The sequence below is a fragment of the Oreochromis aureus genome, linkage group 9, assembly GCF_013358895.1.
Source record: "Oreochromis aureus strain Israel breed Guangdong linkage group 9, ZZ_aureus, whole genome shotgun sequence".
Classification (NCBI taxonomy): Eukaryota; Metazoa; Chordata; class Actinopteri; order Cichliformes; family Cichlidae; genus Oreochromis; species Oreochromis aureus.
In genome coordinates, this window is record NC_052950.1 from 22,318,150 (window position 1) to 22,343,483 (window position 25,334).

At 41.0% G+C, this 25,334-nt stretch overlaps 1 protein-coding gene across 4 annotated transcripts in view; it reads right to left on the bottom strand.

Moving 5' to 3' along the window:
• The window catches only part of asap1b (ArfGAP with SH3 domain, ankyrin repeat and PH domain 1b), an 84,625-nt gene that overhangs the window by 38,811 nt on the left and 20,480 nt on the right, over positions 1–25,334 (bottom strand). For all 4 annotated transcript variants that reach the window (XM_039617303.1, XM_031759739.2, XM_031759736.2 and 1 more), the window contains 5 exons: positions 14,035–14,107; positions 5,921–6,066; positions 2,330–2,404; positions 1,812–1,861; positions 1,478–1,607 (listed from right to left, as the gene is read on the bottom strand). In XM_039617303.1, coding sequence (XP_039473237.1) covers positions 1,478–1,607; positions 1,812–1,861; positions 2,330–2,404; positions 5,921–6,066; positions 14,035–14,107 — 474 coding nt within the window. The remainder of the gene's footprint in view (positions 1–1,477; positions 1,608–1,811; positions 1,862–2,329; positions 2,405–5,920; positions 6,067–14,034; positions 14,108–25,334) is intronic.

The window sequence follows — 25,334 nt, forward strand, 5'->3', positions numbered from 1 at the left end:
TTGTCTTAATATTTCAAGCTAACAGGAAGCAGGAGACATTAGGTGACAGTATCAGTATCAAAAACATATTTATATATTTATATCTTACTGAATTTCCTGCATTTCGTTTCATTCTTTGCCTGAATCACCTTTTGCTTTTTGTATGACAAACTTTGAGCCACGATATCCTGAAATATATCAGAGTCTAAGAGAAAGGTCATACTTTTACCTATAACTAAATATCAGGCTCATCTTTTAGCCACAAGTCCTTTTTTATCAAAATAATTTCACGAAAATATTCATATTTTAACACTCGAGAGCAAAGCGTTTCTATATTGGAGACACTAAAGCTGGGACTTTTAATATGAAAGGGTTTGGTGATGTGCTGAGTTTGTACTGTACTGTTTACATAAGTGAAGCTATACGTAAAGTTTATGGGTGTTATCTCAGAGGTTTTGAATGTTCAGTCAGAGTGAGTCGTTCCATTCTGTTTACAGTTTGTTAATCTCATGTTTTTTAGTTTAATTTACTGTACATGAACAAACCATGAGTGTAGAGGTGACCTGTGGGTATCCCCGTGCTGACACAAATATGTTTTGGTTATTATGTGAAATAATGACAGAGAGGATTGGGGTTAAATGTTGCCTGATTTGATAAGCAGTGATCGCTTGCAATGTTACAACTAGCCAATTTCAACAGTGCATTAAAAGTGAAAGGAAGGTTATCATGGCTTTGTTACCATTAACGAGACCACTTATTCCAGTCAAGTTTACATTTACGCAATGCGGTGATTAAAATACTTGAAAAACCCTGAAATAAAAATATTGGAGAAAAAAAAAAGTGCTTTATGCTACGTCACGAAAGCCCATCAGCTGGGATTCTCCCCCACAAGGCTGTGGATTCGCCTGACGCCACTGATGTTCAGAAATAGAGAACAAGCTTACCAACTGTGGTTAAATTTTGCTTTTACAGAGTCGGAGGAAAAAAAGAAAGGCTTCATGGTTAAGTTTTGAAAATCTGTTTCTGTAACTTGATTTCGGCTCTCTTGGTCGTGCTCCTCCTCGCCCCGTTGGCTGCTGGAGCGACTTTTCGTGGGTTTGATGTGAACACACCCACTGTGGACAGCTACACTGACAGGATGTTGAGGACCAGGGGAAAAATATGAACTAAATCAAATTAAATGAATGATTTTTTATTTTTAATATCAATAAATAATAGTTTGTAGATGCTTTACTGACCATTATTTCAATCAGCTTAGATCCTTTTCTTTTTTAAAGTAAAAGACAGAAGTGACAGGAGCAGGCTAGTGGGTATGCTGGTGTATTTTTTAACGCTTATCCCACTAAGATAAAGTCTGATTTATTTATTTATTTATTTTTACAATTTTGGGCAAAATTCTTGCTTTTGTATCTGTTTTTCTCTAAACTGAATCTTAATCATTGACTCTTAAGCGAGCCTCCTGCAAATATAGAGCTGTTCGAGGTAAATAAAGGCTTACCTCGCACATCTGGAGCTGAAAGAGACGCCGTTCCTTCTCCATCTCCTCTGCAATTTCGGCCCCGGTGATCTCGGTGCGGATCATCCCATGCTGCTTGGCGTGCTCTCGCTTCTCCTTCTCTATCTTTGTACTGACAAAAAAAACCACAGGACTAATCATTACAAGAGTTACGTTTCTAAAAGTGACCTTTTTTTGTTTTTCGCATTAGGTTTGTGTGCCGTAAATTCTGTGATACTCTTTAAGGGCCCCTGCAGAATTGCTGTAATGTCAATAAAGCTTGACTCATAATGACAAACAGCGCAGCTACAACAGCATACTTAAGTTATCCACTTACAACTTGGCTTCGTAGTCCTTCCACGCTTTGTCAAAGGGCTTCTTTATGTCCTGCAGAAACACAGAAGAACAAGAATCAGCAAACTACAAAGGAGGTCACAGGAGGGACGGAGCTATTTGAAGAGTTGGATCGCTGCTTGAGGCCCAGCAAATGCTTCACTAGACTCTCGATTTATGGCCTCAATGCCCAACGAGCACCCACGCCCCTCCTTGTACCTCGAACATCAAGAGTTCATGGCCCAGTTATTCGCCTTAAACAACACAAAAGCAGTGTTTACTTCAGCGAGATTTACAGTGTGATCTTTTTTTTTTTTTTTAAGGCGAGTTCTTCTCTAAACTCCCCCGTCTATCCTCCAAGTCTCTTAATCACAGGCACGCAAGTTGAAATTGATAGAGAGATGGGCTGACCGGGCATCTATCCCCCTGCCCCACTGAGATGCACTATTAGGGGCCCCGGAAGAGTCGAGAGAGAGAAAAAAGGAGGAGGAAGAAGAGAAATGGTTTTATAGTAAATCTTACCCCTTTCACGCCTTTCAGATCACCCTTCAGCAGCGAGTCCAGGGTGAAGATCACATTGTGGCTGAGGCTTTGGAGCTGAAAGAGACAAGAGGAGGAGGAGGAGGAGGGAGAGGATTTATAATGAGGAGAGAAAACATAGTTCGTATATCAAACCATAGTGTCAGAGGCAGACGTTAAAGGGACTGCCAAGTAAAACCACAAAAAGAACCAACAATGAAATTCTATTACAAACAAGTATTGTCTGTGCAGCCAGAGCTCGATATAACTCACTCCGCTGTGCCACAGATCTGTCCAAAAGTATTAAAACACCGGGTTAAATGTTCCTTACTCATGAGCATAGCGAGTCTAACCATAAATACACTGTAGGTTACAATCCTGCTACTAAACCTTCAGTCACCAGAGGACCAAATGTTTATTTACTGCAATCCACAGCTGAAAACAGACCCTGCTAAATTCTTGGGTAACACTAAAAACTGCAGCCCCCAGGTACACTTAGGACGACTCATACTATTACACCACAACTCATGCATTGTTTAGAGTAGCACAAGGGTAATTTTAGCCCATTGCCAGGTTATTGCTAGGCAACGTGATGACGTCATAATATCTGATATAGTTAAGGTCCTTCAGGGTCCTAAGATGTACCTGTGTGCCAAGTTGGGCTGTTGAACACATGATTGAGTAGGGCGAGTTGCAAACAAAGACAAAGTAACATGCACATATGATAGAAAAATATTGCAACAGATATCTCGGTATTAGCTAATATGATGTCCAACAAGTGCCGACAGCAAACTCAACGTTACACACAGGAAGAAACTTGGGGTAAACACTGCTGAATGGTGTCACATTGTTGACAAGCAGAGCAGTTTCATTGTTTCAAATGCTCTCAGCAGAATAGAATCACAGCTGTGCAGATACATAAAAAAAATGGGACCAGCATCAGTCGCCCCTAAAAAACAACACAGTAATAGCCTGACTGTACATATTACACACACCACAACACTAACAATAAGGCTTAGACACATTTCAGCCTGCCTGGTGAGTGTTACTGTTTCCACAGGATCTCTCACTTCTGTGTTTCTCATTCATTGTCTACTGTCTGTGCAACGCCTTCCAGAGATGGTACATCTGCATAAACTCTAGATTATTTTATGCAAATGCAATGCATCTGACATGATCCAATGCCTCTAGAACAGGAATGTGAAATTCATTTTAAGCTGGCATAGACGGTCCTGGAATTCATAATTTAGCATACAAAGTTTTCATTTATTAGAACTAGTTTGCATTAATTGACAGTAAATGTTTAGCTCATGACAAACTCTGAATCTAGTCGTAGTCAGGCTCTAAAAAAATAACCAACATCTGTGTGAGTTATTCATCACCTCAAATGAACTCAGAAACAAATTTTACTGAAAGTTTGCAAGCAGTGTGCGATGTTGGTTTCAGTATGGAATCCAGAAGTAGAGATCCTGCAAGAGGGGATCGTCTAATCAGTTTCAGCTCAGTGTTTGCATGAGCCTGCAGACGTGAGAGCACCTGTCCAACACCTATCATTACTGTCTAATGCAGGGGCGGGAAATTCATTTTACTAAGGGGTGACAATTAGGGCCAAATTATAACATCTACGCTTAGCAGCACGAGTTCATAAAGAGATAACATAAAATTAGTGCAGTCCACCATAACACTGCCAGTTTCTCCTGTTGGGAAAGTGGCTCTCCCATCGAATGTCCAGCAGCCAGGAAGTCGAGTCATCTCTTGTGTGCCCCACTTTTGGTTTCCACTATTCCAGTTAGCACTGCATGGTTTAATTGCTAAAGGCTGTGGCAGCAAATCACCAGCTTTGTCTGCTACTGGGTCATGGAGTGTTGAATACAACTTTTACTGGGGGCTAGAGTATAATGGGAATTGGCAACCAGCTCCAATTTGTTCAATAAATCAGGATTAGTAACATCAAACATGTCGGTGGAGTTTTTGCACACCTGATTCACACACAAGTTTTCAACATTATGTTCACTGAAAGCTAAAAACATAAGTAGGCCTATTTTTTAACTCACAAAGACTGAAGGAAAAAAAACAAAAAAACAGGGATCTATACGAAAACTGATAAACAATATATCTTGAGTCAGATTAAAGTAATGAGCATGAATCAAAACCAAAGCGGGGGATGTGAAACTAAAACAATGAGCTGAAAAATGCTAAAATGGTCCGCACAGATAAGTACAAACCACTCCTTCCACTTTACACACAGGCCTTTGAGCTCATTAAAATGAAATTATCTATCAGCACGGCTTTAAAGCAGTGCATCTTCAGGAGGATCTTTGGATTTGAGAGAAAAACTAAACAGCACCAGCCTCGTTGTTTTAACCTTCACTGCACTTTATCAACACATTCCTGCTGCGGCTGACTGAAGCAACGAGCAAACGCAACAGGAAAACGGCGCACATGCAAGTCAGTCTGTCAAAGAACGACGTCTGCAGCAGCTCAGGTTGCCGCAGCTAGGCTCAGCAGCTCTAACCATTAGGATCAGCAAGGTCATTCACAACACCACTAAGCATTTAAGTCCCTGTTGTTGCTGTTAGCCAAGTCCACACCGCCTCACTGCAGCGTTTGAGGAAGTAAACAATGCTTAATGGGCGCTAATGTGCTTCTTAAGTGCCTGTCTTGCATATGGCTATTGTCAGAATCAATCTTTCACTGGCCGGCTGCCGATGTGCTCTAACAGCCATCCTGGAAACTGTCACTGTCTTCTCAGAAGGAAAACAGAGAAGAAGACACAGAAAAGCTGGCTCTATCTGTTTGCAAAATCCTTAAATTTCAGCCGATGACACATGTAGGACATCTAGGGCAAGCGCCGCTCATCAATACTCATTTGTAGTACACGCACACACCAGCTGCCCTCAGGGCGCCGTTATTGAAGTCTGAAAAATGCACTCGATGAAATACTCAAAATGAAAAAGTCAAGAGATTTTTGTTTCAATATGCAGGCAGCTCAGACAGGTGAGCGATTAAAGGTGGTTTCCACATGGACACGCATGCACACAAACACACATGGAGTTGTTCCTGGTGCTGCCAAGTTTATTTATGGAGTCTAATCTCCCTGTCAGCCACACAGGATGAGAGAGAGAGCAAAAGAAAGAGAAAGAGAGAGCGCGTGGTCTGGCTCTTCCAACAACAATCATTCACAGAGGATTCAAACAGGACACATTATTCAACAGAAACGTCAGGGGAAATCCACAGCAGGCAGATAAGAGCCCGTCTGGTAAGGAAAAAGGTGGATAAAGTCAGCTATACTGTCCAGTCGCCATGATGGCTTTGACTGCGTAGGCGAGAGCAGAGATTGATGAACATGTATTATTCAGCTGGAACCTGTACAAACGCATAACTCAGGTGTTAGCTGCTTCATCCAACCTTCCAATCTTCACCTTTAAACTAAAGTAATCCTAATCTATCCCACTGATCCAAGTGAAGACAGCAAACGTAAGCTGTGTATGGAAAGGATTCCTCTTTCTATCCTTGCATAGACCAGGCCAGCCGTAAAGGCTCTCCAAGCCATTTATTTTAATGACACTTTGAGTGCTGACACGCTGGACTCACCAGGTTCTTCAGGAGTGCCGACAGTTCCTTGGTGAGGGAAGAGAACTTGACGAAGGCTGTTCCCAGGTCGGGGTTGTCCCGGCTGATGAAGTTGCTGCCAAATTTATCCAGAGCCTGGGCGTAATTTTCTTCATTCTGGACGTGGTCTGTGTAAAGAAAAGGGGGTGGGGCAGTGGTCAGTTTAAATGCAATGACTTTTAATGACATCCTGACAGGAAAAAACACCAGTGTTCTTCTACAGGTGCACACACAGCAACCAGGTAGTGAATTATATATGTTTTTTGAATCAGTTTTAGGGTTTAAGTTCCTTAAAAGCTCTTTCTGCTTAGACATTTAATATTTGAGAAGTATAAGCTTTAAAAAAAGAAAAAAAGAAGTGAAACCTCTTATGTCCTGTTTTGCAACTGTTAAAAAAAACATCAAGAATATAAACTTGGGAACAAAGCCAGAAACTTTGCTTCTTGGGGCATTTTTCTCCACATCATATCAGAAAATCTTGAGATCCTTTTACATGTTTCTAAGAAAGAAGAAAGAAGAAAGCTTTAATGACCTCTAAAACCCACTCAGAGGAGAGCGCTCGGCTTGCATTATGAGTTCAGAAAAAGAAAAGAAAAAAAAGAAAAGACAACACCTCTTAGTTAACACCTCACCGTAGTTATTGCTACAGTCGCTGACCCACTCTGTATCTACATGGGTAACTCCTTACTTTCGCACCACTCTAGCTGCAATCGAAAAGAGGTGTCACACATACTATGTAGAGCTGGGCGATAGAACGATAACGATATGTATTGCGAAATAACTTTTTCTCGATAGAAAAATTAAACTATTGCGATAGACCTCATCTCTCTTGTCCTCTTAAAAAAAAAAAAAAAAGAACAGCCAATCCAAATTAAGTACCGCAGAGCCGAACCAATCACAGCCGCAGCGTCACGTCACATGACTTGTTACGTACAGCACAAGCGCCAAGGCGCACATGTGTATTTGTTTTTGCAGCGGGCCGCCCGGGTAATGAAGGAAATGAGTTTGCCGACTAGAGAAAAATCAACCGAGAGCGTGAGCGAAGGTTACCGAAGAAAAAACAGATGATGGTTCCAATGCTGGAGAGATTGTCGAACGGAAGGGCCACAGAAGTTCCGTAGTGTGAAGGTATTTCGCTATTTCAAGTCTGACAAAAAACAGAGTAGCGCGCACTGTAAATTGTGCCGAAAGCAAGTCTGGAAATACAATAAAGCGGTGCATGCTCAATCTCTGACTGAAAGCGCTAATTCGTCATTCGGCTTTTGTCAGACTAAAGTAACTGTTAAAACTGTTTGAAAAGCTAAGCTATACAACAAGGAGAGATTGAGAATTTCCTTTTAGTTCTCAGTTTATTTGATATTGACAAAAGTTAGTCAATTTTGTCTGTTCTTCTGTAAAACGACCTAAGATTTATTTTTAGAATTAATATTTTGTTTCTAAGTGGAATTGACAATTTAGTGGTCTGTTTTGTTTGTTCTATTTTGAAACTTAAACGCTTTAGCGGCTGCCTTTTGTGTAGTTTGCAATATTTGCCTTTATTTATCTGAAACTGAAGTCTCATGTTCCTTAAGTACATCTACCCTGTTGAACTTATTATGGGAAATAAATATTTAAATTAAAACAAGCTGCTAATTATTTCACATTTTACTTGTGAGCAACGGCACATTTAAATCTTACAAATATAGTTATTTGGCTTATATCGTGATATAAGCCAAGGGCGATGAGACCCACTACAGGAAAGAGGTTGAGCTCCTGACCACGTGGTGCAGAGACAACAACCTCCTGCTAAATGTTAGCAAGACCAAGGAGGTTATTGTCAACTTCCAGAGAGACCCCACCTGTCACCCCCCATTGACCATCGACGGTGCTGCGGTGGAGAGGGTGAGCAGCACCAAGTTCCTGGGGGTGCACATCAGTGAGGACCTCTCCTGGACCACCAACACAGCATCACTGGCCAAGAAAGCACAACAGCGCCTCTACTTCCTGCGCAAACTCAAGCGGGCAAGTGCTCCACCACCCATCCTGACCACATTCTACAGAGGAACCATTGAAAGCATCCTTTCCAGCTGCATCACTGTGTGGGGCGGTAGCTGCACTGACTATAACAGGAAAGCTCTACAGCGCATTGTGAGAACAGCTGAGAGGATAGTTGGTGTACCACTCCCCTCCCTGCAAGACATCTACACCACCCGCCTTACCCGCAAAGCCATCACAATTGTCAACGATGCAACCCACCCCGCGCACTGTCTGTTCAGCCTCCTGCCCTCTGGAAAAAGATACAGAAGTCTCCGCTCCCGCACTACCAGGCTCACCAACAGCTTCATCCACCAGGCTGTGAGACTGCTGAACTCTCTCCCCTCCCGGCTCCCAGCCAGCAGAAACACCAGACTGGCAGGAGTATAGGAAGACAGACTGGACCCTACCCCCCCCCACACACACACACACGACTACCTCTGCATTACAATTGCACACACCTGCTGCCTTATATTTTTTGTATTTTTAGTATTTTCTTTAGCACTATTTATATTATTTATATTACTATTACTGCTGCTACAGTATTATGCTGCATTAAAACAAAAACACTTGCCAACCACAACCTGGGACTACGTCAAGTGAACTAGTACACTACTTTCCAGGGCGCACTGTGGAACACTTTATTATATGTTATATGTTATGTGTAGGTCCTGTCTTGTTATATCCTGTATGTTACCTAAATGTTGTGCATCTGCACTTTATTGTTGTCTATGTCTACGCATAGGACAGTGTGAAACGTAATTTCAATTCCTTTGTATGGCAAGTACATCTGAAGAAATTGACAAATAAAACTGACTTTGACTTTGACTTTGATATATATCGTTATCGCCTGAAATGAAAAAAACATATCGTGATATGAAAAAATCTTATATCGCCCAGCTCTAATACTATGTACCACACATTGGCTGTCAGGTATAGGAAGAAGCATGGGCTGGATGGCAAACAACTCCGTGTGAAATCATCAACCCAGATTCCCAGTCTCTGTCCTGGAGATTTGGGCCGACTCACACACTTGATCTCAAGTTGCAGCTCTTCACTTGATGAACAGTTCAGAATTTAATTGACGAGAAACAACAAAATAATAATACTTTATAATAATAATAATAATAATAATAATATTATCTTCCAAATAGCAAGAGCGGGGAAGCAGAAACTGTAGATGCTTGGGTGGCCTCTTCCTTCAAAACTCACACACTTGCCCTGTCATTTCATTAAGGACCATTTAATAACACCTTAAGGCCCTTCAACCCACACCCTTCACATCCCAGTGGCCAAATCCTTGAGTGGGCAGTACTGCGGCAATTTTTAAAGCGGACCCGTTATGCCTTTCCTTATTTTCTGTCTGTTTCTGATACAACGCTGCTGCCCACTCCTCATCACAGTGGACTGTATCTGGCCCATGATGTAAAATGAGTTTGACATCCCTGCTTTAGACTAAACAAAACGGTTGATCAGTGATTACATCGAGTCTTTTCTGATTTAACGACCAATTGCAAATTGCAACCAAATAGCTCCCAGAAGTTGAGACTGCATCACCCACGATCTTTGATTTGACTTGGACTGACTACAGTCACTCTCAGACAACTGCAAACTTTCACCAGTCTAAGCATCATCTAATATAAAAGCACAGACAGATTCCCAACACGTTGCAATAAATATGACTGTCTGCACCGATGATCATCTGCAACTCATCTCTTTGACTGCAAATGGTTCCCAGCTGATTGTATTATGGTTATATGTCTATGTAAAAGAAAGGTTGCAATAAATGCCTATGGGGTTTTGCTGTTAAACAGCCACCTGATGCAACTACACGACTACTTATGGAGCAATCTCTGAATTAGTGCTTCAGATCTGTGAGGTTCTGGCTGGACTCCAAATGTAATTAGTAAATGTGAATTTACCAAAATGTCACCGATTGCATGAAACTGCCAACTTGATCCCATTAAACAGCAAACTGATAGCAGACTGACTCGGTCTTGTTGCTGTCTTGGCACACCAAATTCACTATGTAGACGGCAGCTGACTACGAGTTGCTGCAGACCCGATCCCCGTCTTCGAAGGAACCGTTTCAAAGGCAGTGACATCACAGGTTCAGTGAACATGGCTGCAATAATTTGTGGTCATGCGATCAGTCTCAAATGTTTCAGATCATGTGACTGGAGCACAGAGAGGAGCTGAATAAACTGAGGGGCTGCACCAGAATAAGATAAATAAGCATTATTTTGACCTGAAAATTATGCAAAGCTACTCTAATAGAGACCAAAAGAAGAACATGCAGCTTAAGAAGCCTCTTGCAAACCCGGTCTCTAACATGGACTAACAAAGCCAACCAAAGCGAAGGAGGTTTTTCAGAGGACCACAAAGTTAACTTCATAGAATCAAGTTCGGCTGCTTTCAGCTTTGCACATATTTATTTCTGGTGATCTGGATGTGAGTTGGAGAGGTTTGTAAATTTATAACCAAGAATGTTCTAAAGCCAAGATATTTTTACAGCTCAAGTTAAAGAAAGTGAGAAACAAAAAGGCTGTGGATAGAGAAAGTATTTCGGTCCAGCATCTTTTTTTTGTTCTCAAAGGCAAAACAGACACACACCTGAAACAAACAGAAGTGTAAATCTTTCCTAGGGATGTTCCCAATAAGACAAATGTGGCAGAAATACTCAACAGATCCTGCAGTGGAAAGTTCCTTCAGCAGAGCAGCAACACAAGCAATAAAATAAGACACATGACCTTGGCTCGTGACTCTTCACTCCTGAGAAACTTTGTTTTATACATTTTGACAATAGCAAGTCATCTTTATATACAGTTACTGTCAGTGTAACAAGACACGTTGTTCTCAGGGTCTGCGAAACTCCCCGAGAGCGGTCAGTCAAAGAGCAGCATCCATCTGTCACTGTCGTTAAGTTGGAGAGGAGGTGGAGGGGGACGTGTTTAGACTGTTGCCAAATCTAGAGAGGAGACCTGGCAGGGAGGTCAGGTGAGACTAGAAACCCGCAGAGCTTAGTCCCCACAGCAGCCAATTTGGACGCGCGTCACAGTGGAAACTCAGAGTTCAAACAGGCCTGAAGTTACTATTGAGGACGTTTTGTATTATCTGTATTTTCTACAGATTTTCTGGGTATTTAAGGGGTTTAGGAGCCCAGCAGGAAAGAGGTGGGTTACAGTGGAGGGGTCTTTAGATTCACCAAGCTTAAAAGTTCAAGTTCTTAATATCCTTCCACTTTCATTGTCACATTAATGAATCAGTTAAAAAAATCAATCCCTAGTTCTGATACTTCATAATTTCTTTGTTTTTACATTTGCATACTCTGCAAATCTTTCACTGGATTCAAACTACACAACAATAACACGTAACACAGGATGTTTATTGCTCACTGTGCTTACTTTGCATGACAGCTGCATTAAAGAATAACTCAGTTTAATTCAACCTGGCACACTTCCCATTTCTGTGGCTGGCTGCTGTGACTTTATGAGACATGAAAACTTTGCTCCGTCTCCATCGTCTGTAGACTTTCAGGCCAGAGGATTCACACAAAAGGGTCAAATTGGGAGGAGTGTAAGCTCTCTGTTGTTTTCCATACAAATGTGATTTCTACATGAATGAAATTGAAAATTTAAGTACACAGAAACAAGCCACCTGGAAGACGAGTGTAGTTTGCAGACTACACTTGGCATCTCCGTCTGAGGCGACGTGACCTCATCGTGCCTCGTATAAAACCTGAGCACCTGCTGCTGCTAGCTGTTGGAGTTGTAGAGGAAAAATTACAAAACAGCTCACAGAAAAATTGAAGCGACCTCGAGGATTTAAATAAAATCCTAGCAAAACCAAAGATAAGACAGAACACAAAATATGATATGTATCTTCATTAATTTTAGTAATTTAATAATAAGCACTCTTGCTTCTGATTGGTAAAGAGGGTCTTTGAAGGTGTTTCGATGCATGCTCAAAAATCCAGGTTCGTTTGGTCGTTGCATTTTCATAGGGAGAAATATTTCATCACTCATGTAGCTGACTGCAGGTTCCTCTAACCTCATAAACGGTACTGTTGCTTAATGACCAGAAGTAGCTGTCTAACAATGGGCCACAAACTCAGACTTTTGTGAGCAAGACTGAAGTAGTTACTTGGATGACATGACAAAAAGTTTCTACCACTGAAAACACTGAATCCAGATGAGCTACATCATTTCTGGGATGTGTCTATAAAGCCAGCGTCATTTTTAAAGAATCTAATTTATCCATTAATACATTAATATATTGTTGCTATAGCTTCATAGTGCGCACCCATCTTCATGCCTGAACCTCCATATGCGTGTATGCACCCATTTCACATTCTTATGGCAAAATATTAAGAAATGAGGGGTGGCTCAAGACTTTTGCACAGTACTATATAAACAAATTTCATATTAAGTTAATCCAGGCCAAGCAAGACTAAAACACAAAGTCAAAATAAGGCAAATAGCAAAAAATTAAAGCAACCTTAACATTTTTACATGGGTTATGTTAAAAATATAAACAATAGGAAAACATTTATAAGGACAAAGGAATAATAATAATAATAATAATAATGTATACTTATATTGCACTTATTTAAAATAAGATCAGGACAAAGTGAGATGGAGTTTCTCGCTCAGGCTTAGGAGCCCTGACAGTAGACGTTTGGTCATCTTTTGGTTTTGTTTTTTTTAAAAATATGAGGCGAGCAGTGAGCAGGCTCCTGTATGAGGATCCTCCGGCGGCCCAGTGGCTGCTGTGAGGGCGGCAGTTACAATAATAGCCATGAAGGCTTTATCAAAAAAAAAAAAAAGATATAAAATCTTAAAATCAATTCTAAAACTAAAGGGCTGTCAGTGCAGAGCATGAATAATAGTTTGAGTTTTTAAACAGGACTGTAACCATCTGTAAGATCTATGACACATATTCTAAAATGCTCTGATACAAGTTTTCAATCATCGTTTTCAATCATTTTTATGCAAAAAAAGAAAGAAAAAAAAGGATAGGTTAGGATTAGTCTCAAGGTTTCTGCTGTAAATCTTGCTACTCTAGCTTTGTTGCCAGGGTTCAATGCCAAACATGACAACACAGCGATAAGATGTAGGAAACCACAGCCTGTGATGTTTAAAGTTACTGCAAAAACTATGAAAAGCTTTTGGAGAAGTTGACTTACAAACACCTAAAGGTTAAAAAATCTTAGTTTGTGTGGCCTCGGGGTAAACTGATAAAACAGTTGCCACCACAGCAACACCGTGTCTGACACACTGCTGGGACTGATATCACAATTTTTAAATATATTTTAACTGAGCAAACCATCAGAGCAACATCCATGTCTCTATTTTGCAATCACTTTAACCCTGTAAAGCCTCAATTATGAAACTATTGCAGAAAAATGAATCAAAAGTAAAAATTAAATATCAATTTTTATAAACAGGTTTTAATTTTTGCTACATGTGGCTTTTCTGTGCATTATCTGATAGTATACATCAGCTTTCTCATTGGAAAATAGATAAATAAATCACACCAATGATGCAGAGGTCTCAAAAACTCAAGTGTATCACATATGATACACTTACAGGATTAAGGCCTTTATCTTACTTTAACTCGGAGGAAACTAAAAACTTGCGTAACAGCTGGCTTCAAGTTAACCCAGCTGTTTCTCCGAAAGAGCCACAATGAGACAAAGGTAAACAGACTCTTTTCTGAGGAGAAAAAATAAACTTTTTTTTGTGGGCCAAGCATCACAAACTGTCATTTTACAGGGAGGAGGCTCTCGCAAGCATTCAGTGGAAAATTACTGAGGATCCATGTCACAGCAACAAACTAAACAAACTCAGGTGTTGGTTTCTGGGACGGCCCCGATACATGCAACAAACACCATCTGTCCAACACAAGGCTGCATTCCAGACACGCACACACACAAAAAAAGCAGCAACCCTCATTCTTATTAAAGATATTTAACAAATCCTGGGCTCTGGGGGTTTGATTTTCAGGAAAGGGCTACAAGGCTGTATCCAAACATTAGCCAAAGCACAGCGAAGCCTGACAGATTTAGAAACAGACTCTCTCACCTTGACCTGAATTGTAGATGGCCTTCACCGATTTCTTCACCTTCTGCAGGGAGGTTCGGTCCTGGTCCAGCGCCTAAGGAAGAGAGGATGCTTTTTAACACCTTTGAAGTGGTTTCATGCCTTTAAAGAACACTGTGAACATTCATATCAGAAAACAGCAAAGACACTTTGCAACCTTTAAATATTTGTTTTAATGGTAGACCAAACCTGAAGAGGTTACGGCATAAGAACAACAAATATTTGCTCAATAATAGAGCTGAAGTGCTCATTCATAATGAATGTGGCATCAATCATCATTTCAACACATCATTTCAAGCAGAGCTTTTGTGCAATTACCGGTTGTTTATTATTACAAATTATTCACACGAAAATGAGGCTGACCTGCCGTTACTGCACGCTATACATCTCACTTTCTTGCAGTTTCACAGATTAATGTTTAGAGCTTTGCAAACAAAGCACCAGGGATTTAAAATAATGACCGGTATTAATAATAAAAACACATGCATCTTCCACCGGTGGTTACATGTACAGAAGTACTACAAAAGCCATTCAATGCAAAATCCACAAGCGTGACCCCTGAGCTGATTTACCATCACCCCCCCCCCCAAAAAATATGGCTTCACACAAGGAAAATTCATCATCATAAACATCATCCACATGCAAGAAAATCTCACCATGAGGTCGTATTGCTCAGCTGATTCCCTGCCAGAGAAAACAACAACTACATCTGAAGTCACACCACATTCGAACACACCCCATAACTCACATTTCCCCGTTAGAAATCCCAGCACTGACTGACATAATCCTGTGCACCGCTTACAGATAAAGACTAAAGTAAATTACATCAGTGAATAAGTGAATAAGTTAGATTTTGACGCCCTCTTAGCTCAGAATTTAATTATAGACTTTTACATTTTTATTGCTTTTCCCCCCCATCCTATCTTGTTAAATCTTTTCTCAGTTGGTTAAAAAGAAATAAAACAAAACAAAAAACACCCACGAACATCTGGGTTTTGCCTTTAGTGGGAAAGGGTAAAATCAGCATTTATTCACTCACAGGTCAAATGACTCTGCAAAGCTTGGCAACCCAGCCTTCATAATGTGTAGTCGCTGTTGTTTGAAGCAGGCAGGGATACAGAAATTCCAGCTTTTCCGAGCTCTTATACCAGTACCGATCAGATTGTTGCTACTTTGTTGCTCTGTTATTCACACTGGTCGCCACAGCAGGTAGCAGGTGTTTGATTTGGCTGATTTTGTTAACGCTAGATCCCCTTCCTAACGTAACTCTGAAGAGGTTTGTGTCTTCTCCCAGGATCGAACCAGGAATCTCTCTCTCCACTACAATGTCCAATACCCGCAGGAAGTCATTCCTTTACATTCAGGAAAACTTGAGCAACTTAAAGATTGATTTTTCAAGTCTTGTCCAGATGCGCAGTGATCGCCTCACAATAAGATCATCCCGGATTTGAATCATCTGCCGGCCTTTCTGTGTGGAGTCTTCATGCTTTCCCACAGTCCAAAGGTTTACACGACATGTTAATAAGTAATTCAAAATTGTGAACAGGTGTGAATGTGATATTGACTCTATGATGATAGACTAACGACGTGTCCGTGGTGTACCCTGCCTCTTGCTCTATTACAACTGAGATACATGGCAAAGCCCCTCCAACCCTAAACTGATGGTTAAGAAAACGGATGGACAGATAGGCAAGGAAAAGCCGCTGATGTAGCAAGCGTGAAATAACTCCAAAGGGCTGTTTGTTTACTGCTAGCTTCATCAATGCTGTTTAGTTCTCGTTCTAGAAACCTATGCATATGATCAATCCAGCTTTCTGAATCAAAATTGGACTAATGCAAACATCAGATCATTGCACCTTGCCTATCAGTAACTTGCGAGTTACAGCGCTGTTTCCTTTTAGGTTGACAGATTTCTACATCGAAGGAAGACCTATTTGTGTTGTTGGTTGAAAAAACTGAGGAAGTTAAATAAAATATGCTAAAAAAGTTTGCTAGAATGCAATACTGACATCATCTTTAACACACTGATCATTTACTCATGTTAAAAAGCTACATCTGGTGACATCCAGTTGCAAAAAGAGCAACCCAAGATTAATTAAATTCTGTTCCAGAAATTCAGCCATCACTGTCGGCAAAATGCAGAAACCTAATCTCTCTCAACTCTGACATGAAAACAGACTAGTTCTGTCAGGGTCCTGGGTCTGAGCGATCCAGGACCCCTGAGCAGTCATGGACTGGTTATGTTGTGTATATATATTTGGTGTTGCTGTCCCTCTTCTCCCTGTCTGGATGTGTGTATGTGTTTCTGCGGGCGCCTTCAGGCCTGGTGGGTGTGGCCCTCCTGGTGGACTGGCCACACCCAAAGCCACACACCTGCTCCTGATCAGGCCTCGTCGGGGGAGCTACTTAAGAGAGTCTTGGAGCTCCCACCGACGCGGGATCATTGAGTTAGACTCCCAAGTCAGTGTGTCAGTGCAGGAAGTCCTGATTGTGTTTGCCCGCAGGGGTCAGTGTCTAACGGCTGCTTCCATTATTTTTCCCCCTCAGGAGGAGCGTGGAGAGGAAGGACAGCACGCACAGGGTGTGCAGGGTCACGACAGCGGGAGCACGAACACGGACACCACTGGAAGACACACACGGAGTGTTGGGGAGCACGGGGATTAATTGTGCATTATTATTTACTACACTGTAAATAAACGCACTGTTTGCATCGCAGAGCACCGCATCTGGGTCCTCGTTCCCCCACATCCCCACGGTCTGCTTGGCGGACCGTGACAAGTTCAGATGTATTTTGCTTATTCTTCACTTCCCTTGTCCTGGTCCTTTTGTCATTTATCATCTTAATATTAAATACCGAATCAATTATCGTGTATTGTTGACCATTTTATGTTTTATTTTAGGAGAAAGCACTGTTTAAATCAGGCCTGATGATACACAAGCCTAAAGACTGGCCGGCTACCCCATGGTAACCATCGGTTGCTAGGGAAAAATATCCCCCCAACCAGTTAGGTTTTGTTTACTGGAGGGTACAGGCTGAGGCTAGGTTTAAAAAAATAAATAAAAATAAAACAATAATAATAATAATGATAATAATAATAATCACCTAGTCCAGCTTTTATTTTGAAGGTGAACAGTTTCTTTTGCACTTCATCATGTTTGCAGACAAGTCTGCATTGTTCATGCGAACTGGGGGAGACCACTTGCAATCTGCTAGAAACCAAAGCAATCGCAAGTATTTTACTTCAGCATGGTATACCAACAATTTCTCCTAGCAACTGCCAACAACCTTTGCTAACAATGCGCCAACTGGTCAGGGAATACAGGTTTTTACCCTAGCAACCAGTGGTTTCTAAGGGGTTGCCAGCCAATCTCTAGGCCTGAGGTCTTGCATGTAAAACAATGCACTCATAGTCTCTCTTTCAGAGTGACCATTGCAGCGTATTAATTTAACACTGGTATCAAGATTGGTAGTCAGTATCCAAAAAAGTTGGTGCTGTTTACCAACTTTCTGGTGTGACATTATGACACACCAGAAAAACAATCATAAAGTTGCCGTTTGCCTTTATTACAGAACTTCATGTTACAGCATTCCCATTTGGAGTCTGAAGTAGTTCAACATAATAACTAAGTGTATGGGGAAAACAGCTACATAAGACCATTTCCAACCTGCCACACCTACTCAAAATGATCTAACCAAGAATAAAAAAGGGAGTGAATGAACAACGACGACCTTACACCCAATAAAAACTGTGAATTCTCATTAAAGTTGTTTTTTTTTTTTTTTTTTACTTGACAGCATATCTCATGCTGGACAATGTGTTTAATCGAGTGATAATATTCTAACATAGCACCTTCTCTGTAATTGTTGTTTACCTGTTGTATTTCCCAGGTGACTAATTATAAAGATAGCTTAATAAAAATGAAAGGTAGATGTTTACTTTTAATACAGGAGATTAGTGCTGCACATGTGGAAAGAGCAGGCACAACAATGCTGAGGTCAAGCATTTATCCCTCTAGTGAGCTAAACAAACTGGATGTGTTGCAAAAACAGCAGAATGAAAATCACCTGTGACACCCTGAAAACCATCTGCCTGTGTGACATCTATTATCGGCTCATTTGCTGCAGGAGAAGCAGAGATAACTGGAAGACACGTTATGTTCAGGAAAAGTGGACACGCGAGGAACACAAATGCACGTCTGTGCTACCTGGCTCTGCTGAATGATTTAAATTATAAGCCTGCATTGATTGCTTTTAGAATAATGCATTCTGACAGCACAAGCATTTCATATCCACCCATTTTAACCGCGGGGAATGAAACCATAAATCTGCCACGTTTTCTCAAAATAGACAATAAAACCCAAGCAAAAAGCTCTATTGCATCAAGGTCACTCAGTTAAAAGCAGAAGCACGCGCACATACACGTATAAACACACACACCAGTTGGCTAATTAAATTTCACAACATAATTAAGCTGTCCTTGGCCTCCCTTGGACAGTTTTACATGGCTTTTCCCCAATTATGGCAGCAGTAGCTTGTTGCCGCAGGGGCCTTTTTGCCAGGGCTGAGCCCTTTGAACCCTCTGCACATGGGAACAGTCTCTGCTGCCACATACCTCCCCACACAGCCTCATTACTTAGCCCCGTGTCTGTTTGGCTAAACAGCGGTCCAAACAGGCCAGTACAAAATTTAATAAACCTCTAATCTCTCCAATAATGCCTTGGTATATGATATTATCCTGATAATTACTATGATAAAAGTCTTCAAAGAGTATGAAGACATACTTCAATGATGACACAAAGATTAGGTTACATATCTTGTAACCCCTGTTCTCTGATAACAACATGTGTGCTGAGTGACTGCCTAGCCTCAAAAAGCACAGGGGCTGTCTGACTGAAGGTACAGCTGAGTGATTGAAGAATTGCATATTGTATCATATTATCTTGTGAATCTGTGTGCATGCATGTGTGCAGCTTCATGGTTAAATGTCCCGGAGACCGCAGCAGGAACTACCACAAAAGTGGTTTTGAGGACTTAGTCAAGTGTTGATATATCTACCTATAGAGTGTATTATCAGGGAAAAGGTTGCATTATAAAATGTTTGCTGTCAGGGTACTCGCTGCACAAGCTACTTTCACTTGTGCTCATTTCCTTTCTTTCTTCACACCATCAAAAACCACCTGTCACCTATTTGTTCTGGTTAAACAACTGAGAGCTTCATCTAAGAAGGTATTTATTAGTATATAGGGACAGAGATTTCTGACATTTTATTTTGCTGGAACATAAAAGTATAATGGCTTTCGGGACAGTTTTATAAACAGAAAGAAGTAAGCTGTTGATAAACCTGATCGCTGGTCATGGATAAGCGGATAATTTATTACAGAAGTCATTACAAGTGTCTCATAGTCATAACCTCGTCCTCTACTTAGCATTTTTAAATTGTGTCAATAAGTACTCATGGATCCAGCCTTTGATGTTTTAGTTTATCACGACAAGTGTTCCGTTTACCAAAGTAAACAGAAGAAATACAACAATTATGCTATACAGTAAAACTCCAGGAATGGGCTCCTGCATGTATCCGAGAGTCATGCAGGCTAACTGCTTGATGCTACAAAGAGTTCTCCATGAAACCACCCTAAGAGGTACTTTCGGCTGCTGGCTTTTGACTCAAACATGTCTCTGCAGTGACCTACACACAACCAGTTAACACCTTTGCACACCATCCTTTACATGTTACTCTGCTGTTAGTCCTTGGCAACCATCAGAGCTGATCAAAGTTAGAACATAGAGAGAGCTACAGTGAAACAGTTTCTCATGCTATTTCTTTATCTTTGATGCTGTTTTACACTGTTACGCCCTTCCCTGTTCCGGTGCACTTTTCAACAAATCAGCAGCTCAGCCGCGTTTGCATTGGTCACATAGGCTCTATGCAAGCAAATAGACATAAACACTGTAACCAAAGAATGAGTACTAGCTTAAGAATCCGTAAGCGTCAGGCTCATCTGCTCTCGAACAGCTGATCTTTCACATGTTGGGTGAATGTGCTAACCACTACACCGTGGAGCCCCGTGTCCATGCAGCCACCAACATATAGTGTGACAGATTAGCAAAACACTTCTTTTTTGTCTTGACTGGGTTTAAAAATCAAACATCATTACTCTGTTTTCTGTTCACTGAGTCTACAGAAAGCAGCAAAGCGGTTTAGCATAGCACAAAAACTCAAAAGACCAGGATATAGCCATTTACCTCTCTTCAGATAAGAGAGGTATCAAATATTTTAATCAAACCACAGATAAGGACAAGTGATGTTTCATTAACCGGAAATGCGTTAAGTTTGCGACATCAACCTTTCTTAGAGAATCACTTTGTGTCTTTTTCTCCTCCTTAACAGGCAAAACTTTACGTTAACCACATTCAGCTTTGATTAATGTGCATTTACCATTTTTCTGCTGACATCTCCTTCAATTTGTATAAAAGTTTACCTCTATTTCAATAAAATGTACACAGAATCTAGTTTCTTCCACTATGAAGAAATATGAATCTGGATTCGAGTTATCAAACAGATCTTTCAAAATTAGAGCAGAACTATTGCTTTGTGTCTTATACATGCTGTAAAGGGGAATTATTCATCTTTTTCTAACTGTGCCGACTCCATGTAAGTGATTAGACAACAGATTAGGTCCCCATAACAGCTGACACATTCGCTAACAAGCCGCGTTTCCTCTCAAATCGCCTCTCTGCAACATGCCAAACCCCACCCTCGTCGCTCGGACTCGGTCAGTAGATCTGTGATTACTCAGAGGCTACGGCGCAGTGTGCGCTGATTAGGATGAAGACGACACAAAACAGAGGCTGATAAGGTGCATGACCTATGTGGTGCTCATGTTGAGAGCAGCTGGCACCGCCACCTAAGGGGTCACCCATAATCTATTCTGTGTGTTTTCTTAATTAAATATGCAGTTTAAACATGAGGAAGAAAAAAACAACGGTTCTTCAGCCATTTTTCTTTTTTCTCTAAGTCTTTTGTTTTCGCATCTATTGATCCATACATTAGCAAGTCAAATAAATTATACCTAGTATCCATTTTATGCTGTGTGCTTTGAATATCTTCACACTGGCTGCCACATTAGTGCAAAATGTGACTGATATGAGGTTTGTTAGACCCATTTCTCCCATCTTTTAGTGCAAAGACAAAAAAACAAAGCAAAAAGAAAACGCACAGAAATCAATGAACTAGTGCTTTCTTGGCACACAGCCTTTGCAAACCCTTGGAACCAGGCAAACTCTCCAAACTCTGCTCTCCAAGAGGCCAACAACTATTCAATATAGTCAAAGGATTGTTTTTATCTGCCAGCAACCAATTGCAAGCGCACATTCGACCTAGGGGGGAGGATTAGCAAGTATGACGATGCCAAAACATCTGCGGCTGCACATCTCTCCACCCATACACAAAGTGATGCATGTTGATGAAGTGTTTAATGAGAAAATGAAGCACAGAAAAGAGATGATCCATCCTGGAGATTCCAGCAGGAGTGTCAGGACGTTTTTATGGGAAGTTTGTGAGATATGGAGTCAAACAAGTCAAGAGTTTACTTAAGAGAAATGAAAAAGGGAGATAACACTTAAGGGGAGATTTTTTAACCAGCAGCAACACAGAGTTTAAAAGTTCATAAAATGCCCAATTAAAAAGCAGGAGCTGAAAAAACAAATTCAGACACTTCAGTGACAATTTCAATCTTTTACTTTTAAAAGCAAAAATATATATGTATTTTCTAAAGGTATGGATCAACACTAAAAGTTCACAAGACTTATTTTTGTTGGCCAGTAAACTCAAACTCCTGCAGCATCTCTATGAAAGACTCATGTACTTGCTTTATATATAAAAAGAAAGAATAAGCCAATCTCACAACCTTGCAATTGTTTTCTTTCTGAGGACAGAAAAAAAACAAAGATATTTAATTTGATATCAAACATCAAGATCATGACTCAGTAACCAATCAATTTACTGTTTAACTGCTACACTGTAAAAATGTTCATACTTGAGAGCTGAAGGTTTAAGCAAAAAAATGACCCAACCATAAGTTAGTCGAACTATTACAGATAAATTCCCCAACTGTAAATATAAAAGATAAACGGGGTAAGTGATGTCATGAATCGTTTAGCCACTTTTAATAGTTATAACGCTAGATAGCTATATCAATCATATGTGAGTAAAAGACTACCTAGACTACCTTCAGTAACCTGCTTGAAGACCATTACTTTTACAACCAAAAATGTGAAGCCTCACACTAAAAAACAAGAAGGTACGAGCACAAATCCTCCTATACTGATATATACAAGATGTGATGACGATGTACTGTAGTTTGGTCATTCTTTGAAACCCACACATATAGATGCTTGAAATGGACTCCTTGGTCACATAATTATTTATAGACACACTTTTCAATTCTTTTACTGACACAAAAGGAATCATTTTAGTACATAAAATTAATTAACAAGTGAAAGTGAAACCAAAACTACTCAAAAACAAAAGCAAAACTAAGTCGGAAACACAGTGCCTCCCAAAGCGGCAAGAAACCTATCGGTCACTCGATAATATCCACCACACCTTTCATAATTTCTGTCAAATATATACTGTTACAGTGGTGTAGGTTCATATTAAACACGGCCAGAGACCTTGTATATGCAATTCTTCTCCTTTTAGTCTGCTTTACACCTACTTTCTGGCAGTTTCTTCCCCCATTCTTGGCTCTATTATATCATATAGCTCAGACACACAGCTGCGGTCGTGAATGCAGACGACCCACCCACCTGCTGCCACAACCTTTTGTTTGCAAGAGGGCAGCCAGTGAGAAGAACACCGAGTTGAAAGGAGCAGGAAGTCCAAAAAAGGGCTGCCTTTTATTTTGAACTGTGAATCAGGCAAAGTTACTCAAGCAGAGTTCAAGAATAAAAATAGACAGCTGGAAATAATAGGTCCCCTTTAAAAGTGGACCATTATCCTGCAGCATCCATTATTGTGCAAGTGCATCAAGGCTCCAACAACAAAGAAAACTGTGTGCACATCTCTGCAAGGAGAGCGGCATCTGACAAAATGGCAGTGTCTGACATACCAACATATAATTTTAAGCAAACAGAAATTTTATAACCCAGTGAAAGGCAAAACACAAACTGTGAGGGCATTTTCAACATTTTCTGACTTTTTCCTTCACTGAAAGTATGAAATCTAAAATTTTCAAAAATCATATGAAAATTCTTGGTAATTGCAGCCTTTAAATATTACATTAGCAATATAAGGGTGGGGGGTGGAGAGTGACCACCCAAGTGACCAAAAGGGTTAATGGGACCGACTTCCTGGCTCCCAAACACCACATAAAAAACACACACAGTCATGCCCAGGAGGTCAAAGCTTTGAGGGGAAACTGGTGGCTCAAGTGACTGGGCATGACTGACTGGAGGCTGTCTCAGCTTCACACTTCCTGCCCCGAGGCCTTATCCTCCCTCTGCAGCCCTGCCGCTTCCCCTGCAGCCGTCCTTTGACAGGAAGCAGGAAGCGTCCAGGCTTGTCAGTGTCCTGTCCTGTGTCCGTCTAATGACACCAACTGCTCTCTGCTGACAGCCGAGGAACAGAAAAAAACCCCCAACAACACAAAAAAGGCGCTTTCTGACTGTTTTTCTTCATCCACTCATCCACTTTTTTTTTTCCTTTTTGAACCGTGCTCCTCTCCTCTGCCATGTTTGGTATCACACTGGTAGCAGTATAGCTATGCGGTTACCATAGAGATGTGATGTGGCCGTCTCGAGCGGCAGCTCTATATTCTCCACCGTGGAGATTGAGGGACGCTGCTCTGACTAACCTGTTTGTCAGCAGCTGTCTGGGCCTCAGTGTTGCCACTGTGACACATTTTACTCTCCTCCCAGCAAAGAGCGAACACTAAACCTCTCAGAGCTGCTAAAATGCAAATTATTTCCTAGAAGAAGAAAACAGGAAAAGGGCACAATTATCAAAGGACTTCCTCAGAGTTCAGACATCTGCAGTGGCATTTTTTTATAACATTATCCACACCAGCCCTGAGTTTTATTTCTGCTTCCTTCCACAGAAATGCTCTTTCATTTCCCTTCTGGACCCAACTGCACACCAATCACTACAAAAACACACACACAAAAAATGAGCACCTGTTCATTATAATGTATATCAGAGCAACGAATCTCGCCTTGCTTGTTTAGACATAAAGATAAAGTTATATAAAAGATAAGTCTGTTTGTCTGTCAAGTCATTTTGTCTGCCTGCTGGTTGAGTCTATGTGGCATGACTCAAAAAGCAGGAAGGGCGGGGAGCCGTTTTCATTGGCAGGAAACAAATGCACATCCCTTTCTCTGGCCCGCAGCCGGAGAGCCCATCAGCGCTCCAAGAGGAATGGGAAAAATGAGAGGATGCAACATTTCCAAAAGCAGCTGAGGTCAGATGGCCTATTTCTTACACAAAGGAAGAAAGAGAATGATCAACTGCCAGTGGTTTTGGTTTTGGTTACGAGGTGTATCGGGACGACCGCATGACTGATTGGGTGTATCTGACACAGCAACTGGATGAAGTTAGATCTCTTCTACAGCTAACAGAGAACATTTTCTCAATGGATTCTATCAAATCAATATGCTAATAGAAACCTACTGAACCACATCTGATAAATGGAACAAAATCATTTTATTCAAATCAGCCAAATTAGAGAGAAAATCTATACATCCCTAAATAAGAAGCAGCTGCAGTGCAGTCAGTGCCAAAGCTTGGCAGGCACACACACGGACCCACAGCTTTTAAAACACCCAAGCTGATGCATTGCAAGCTTTCGTTTTAACAATATTTCATATACCAGTTTCACTTCAAAATTAAAAGGATTGCAATGTTTTTTCCCTGTTGGAAACTGAAGCCAACGCATAAAAGGTGCCGTAAACCTGCATTCCTGCTAATGGCCTGCAGGGTCGACTCCTCGAGCTGCAAAAAGAAGTCAAGTAGTGCAGAGGTCTATGAGAAAAATCAACCTTCGTATCCCTTCATCGAAGGCCTCAGCTTGCTTTTTCAGATTAGGTTTATGATTTCAGTTGGTAGTTTTAAATTTTAGCCACTGCAATGTGGTTGCCGGTCTCTCTGTTAGCACTGGAATAGACTGGCAACCTATCCCAGATGAACCCCACCTCTTGATGGATGGATGGATATGAAGTTGATCTCATAGGGTGGGCCTACTGTGTGACTCACAAGTAGCTACCCTATGAACGTGTCCATGTGTTT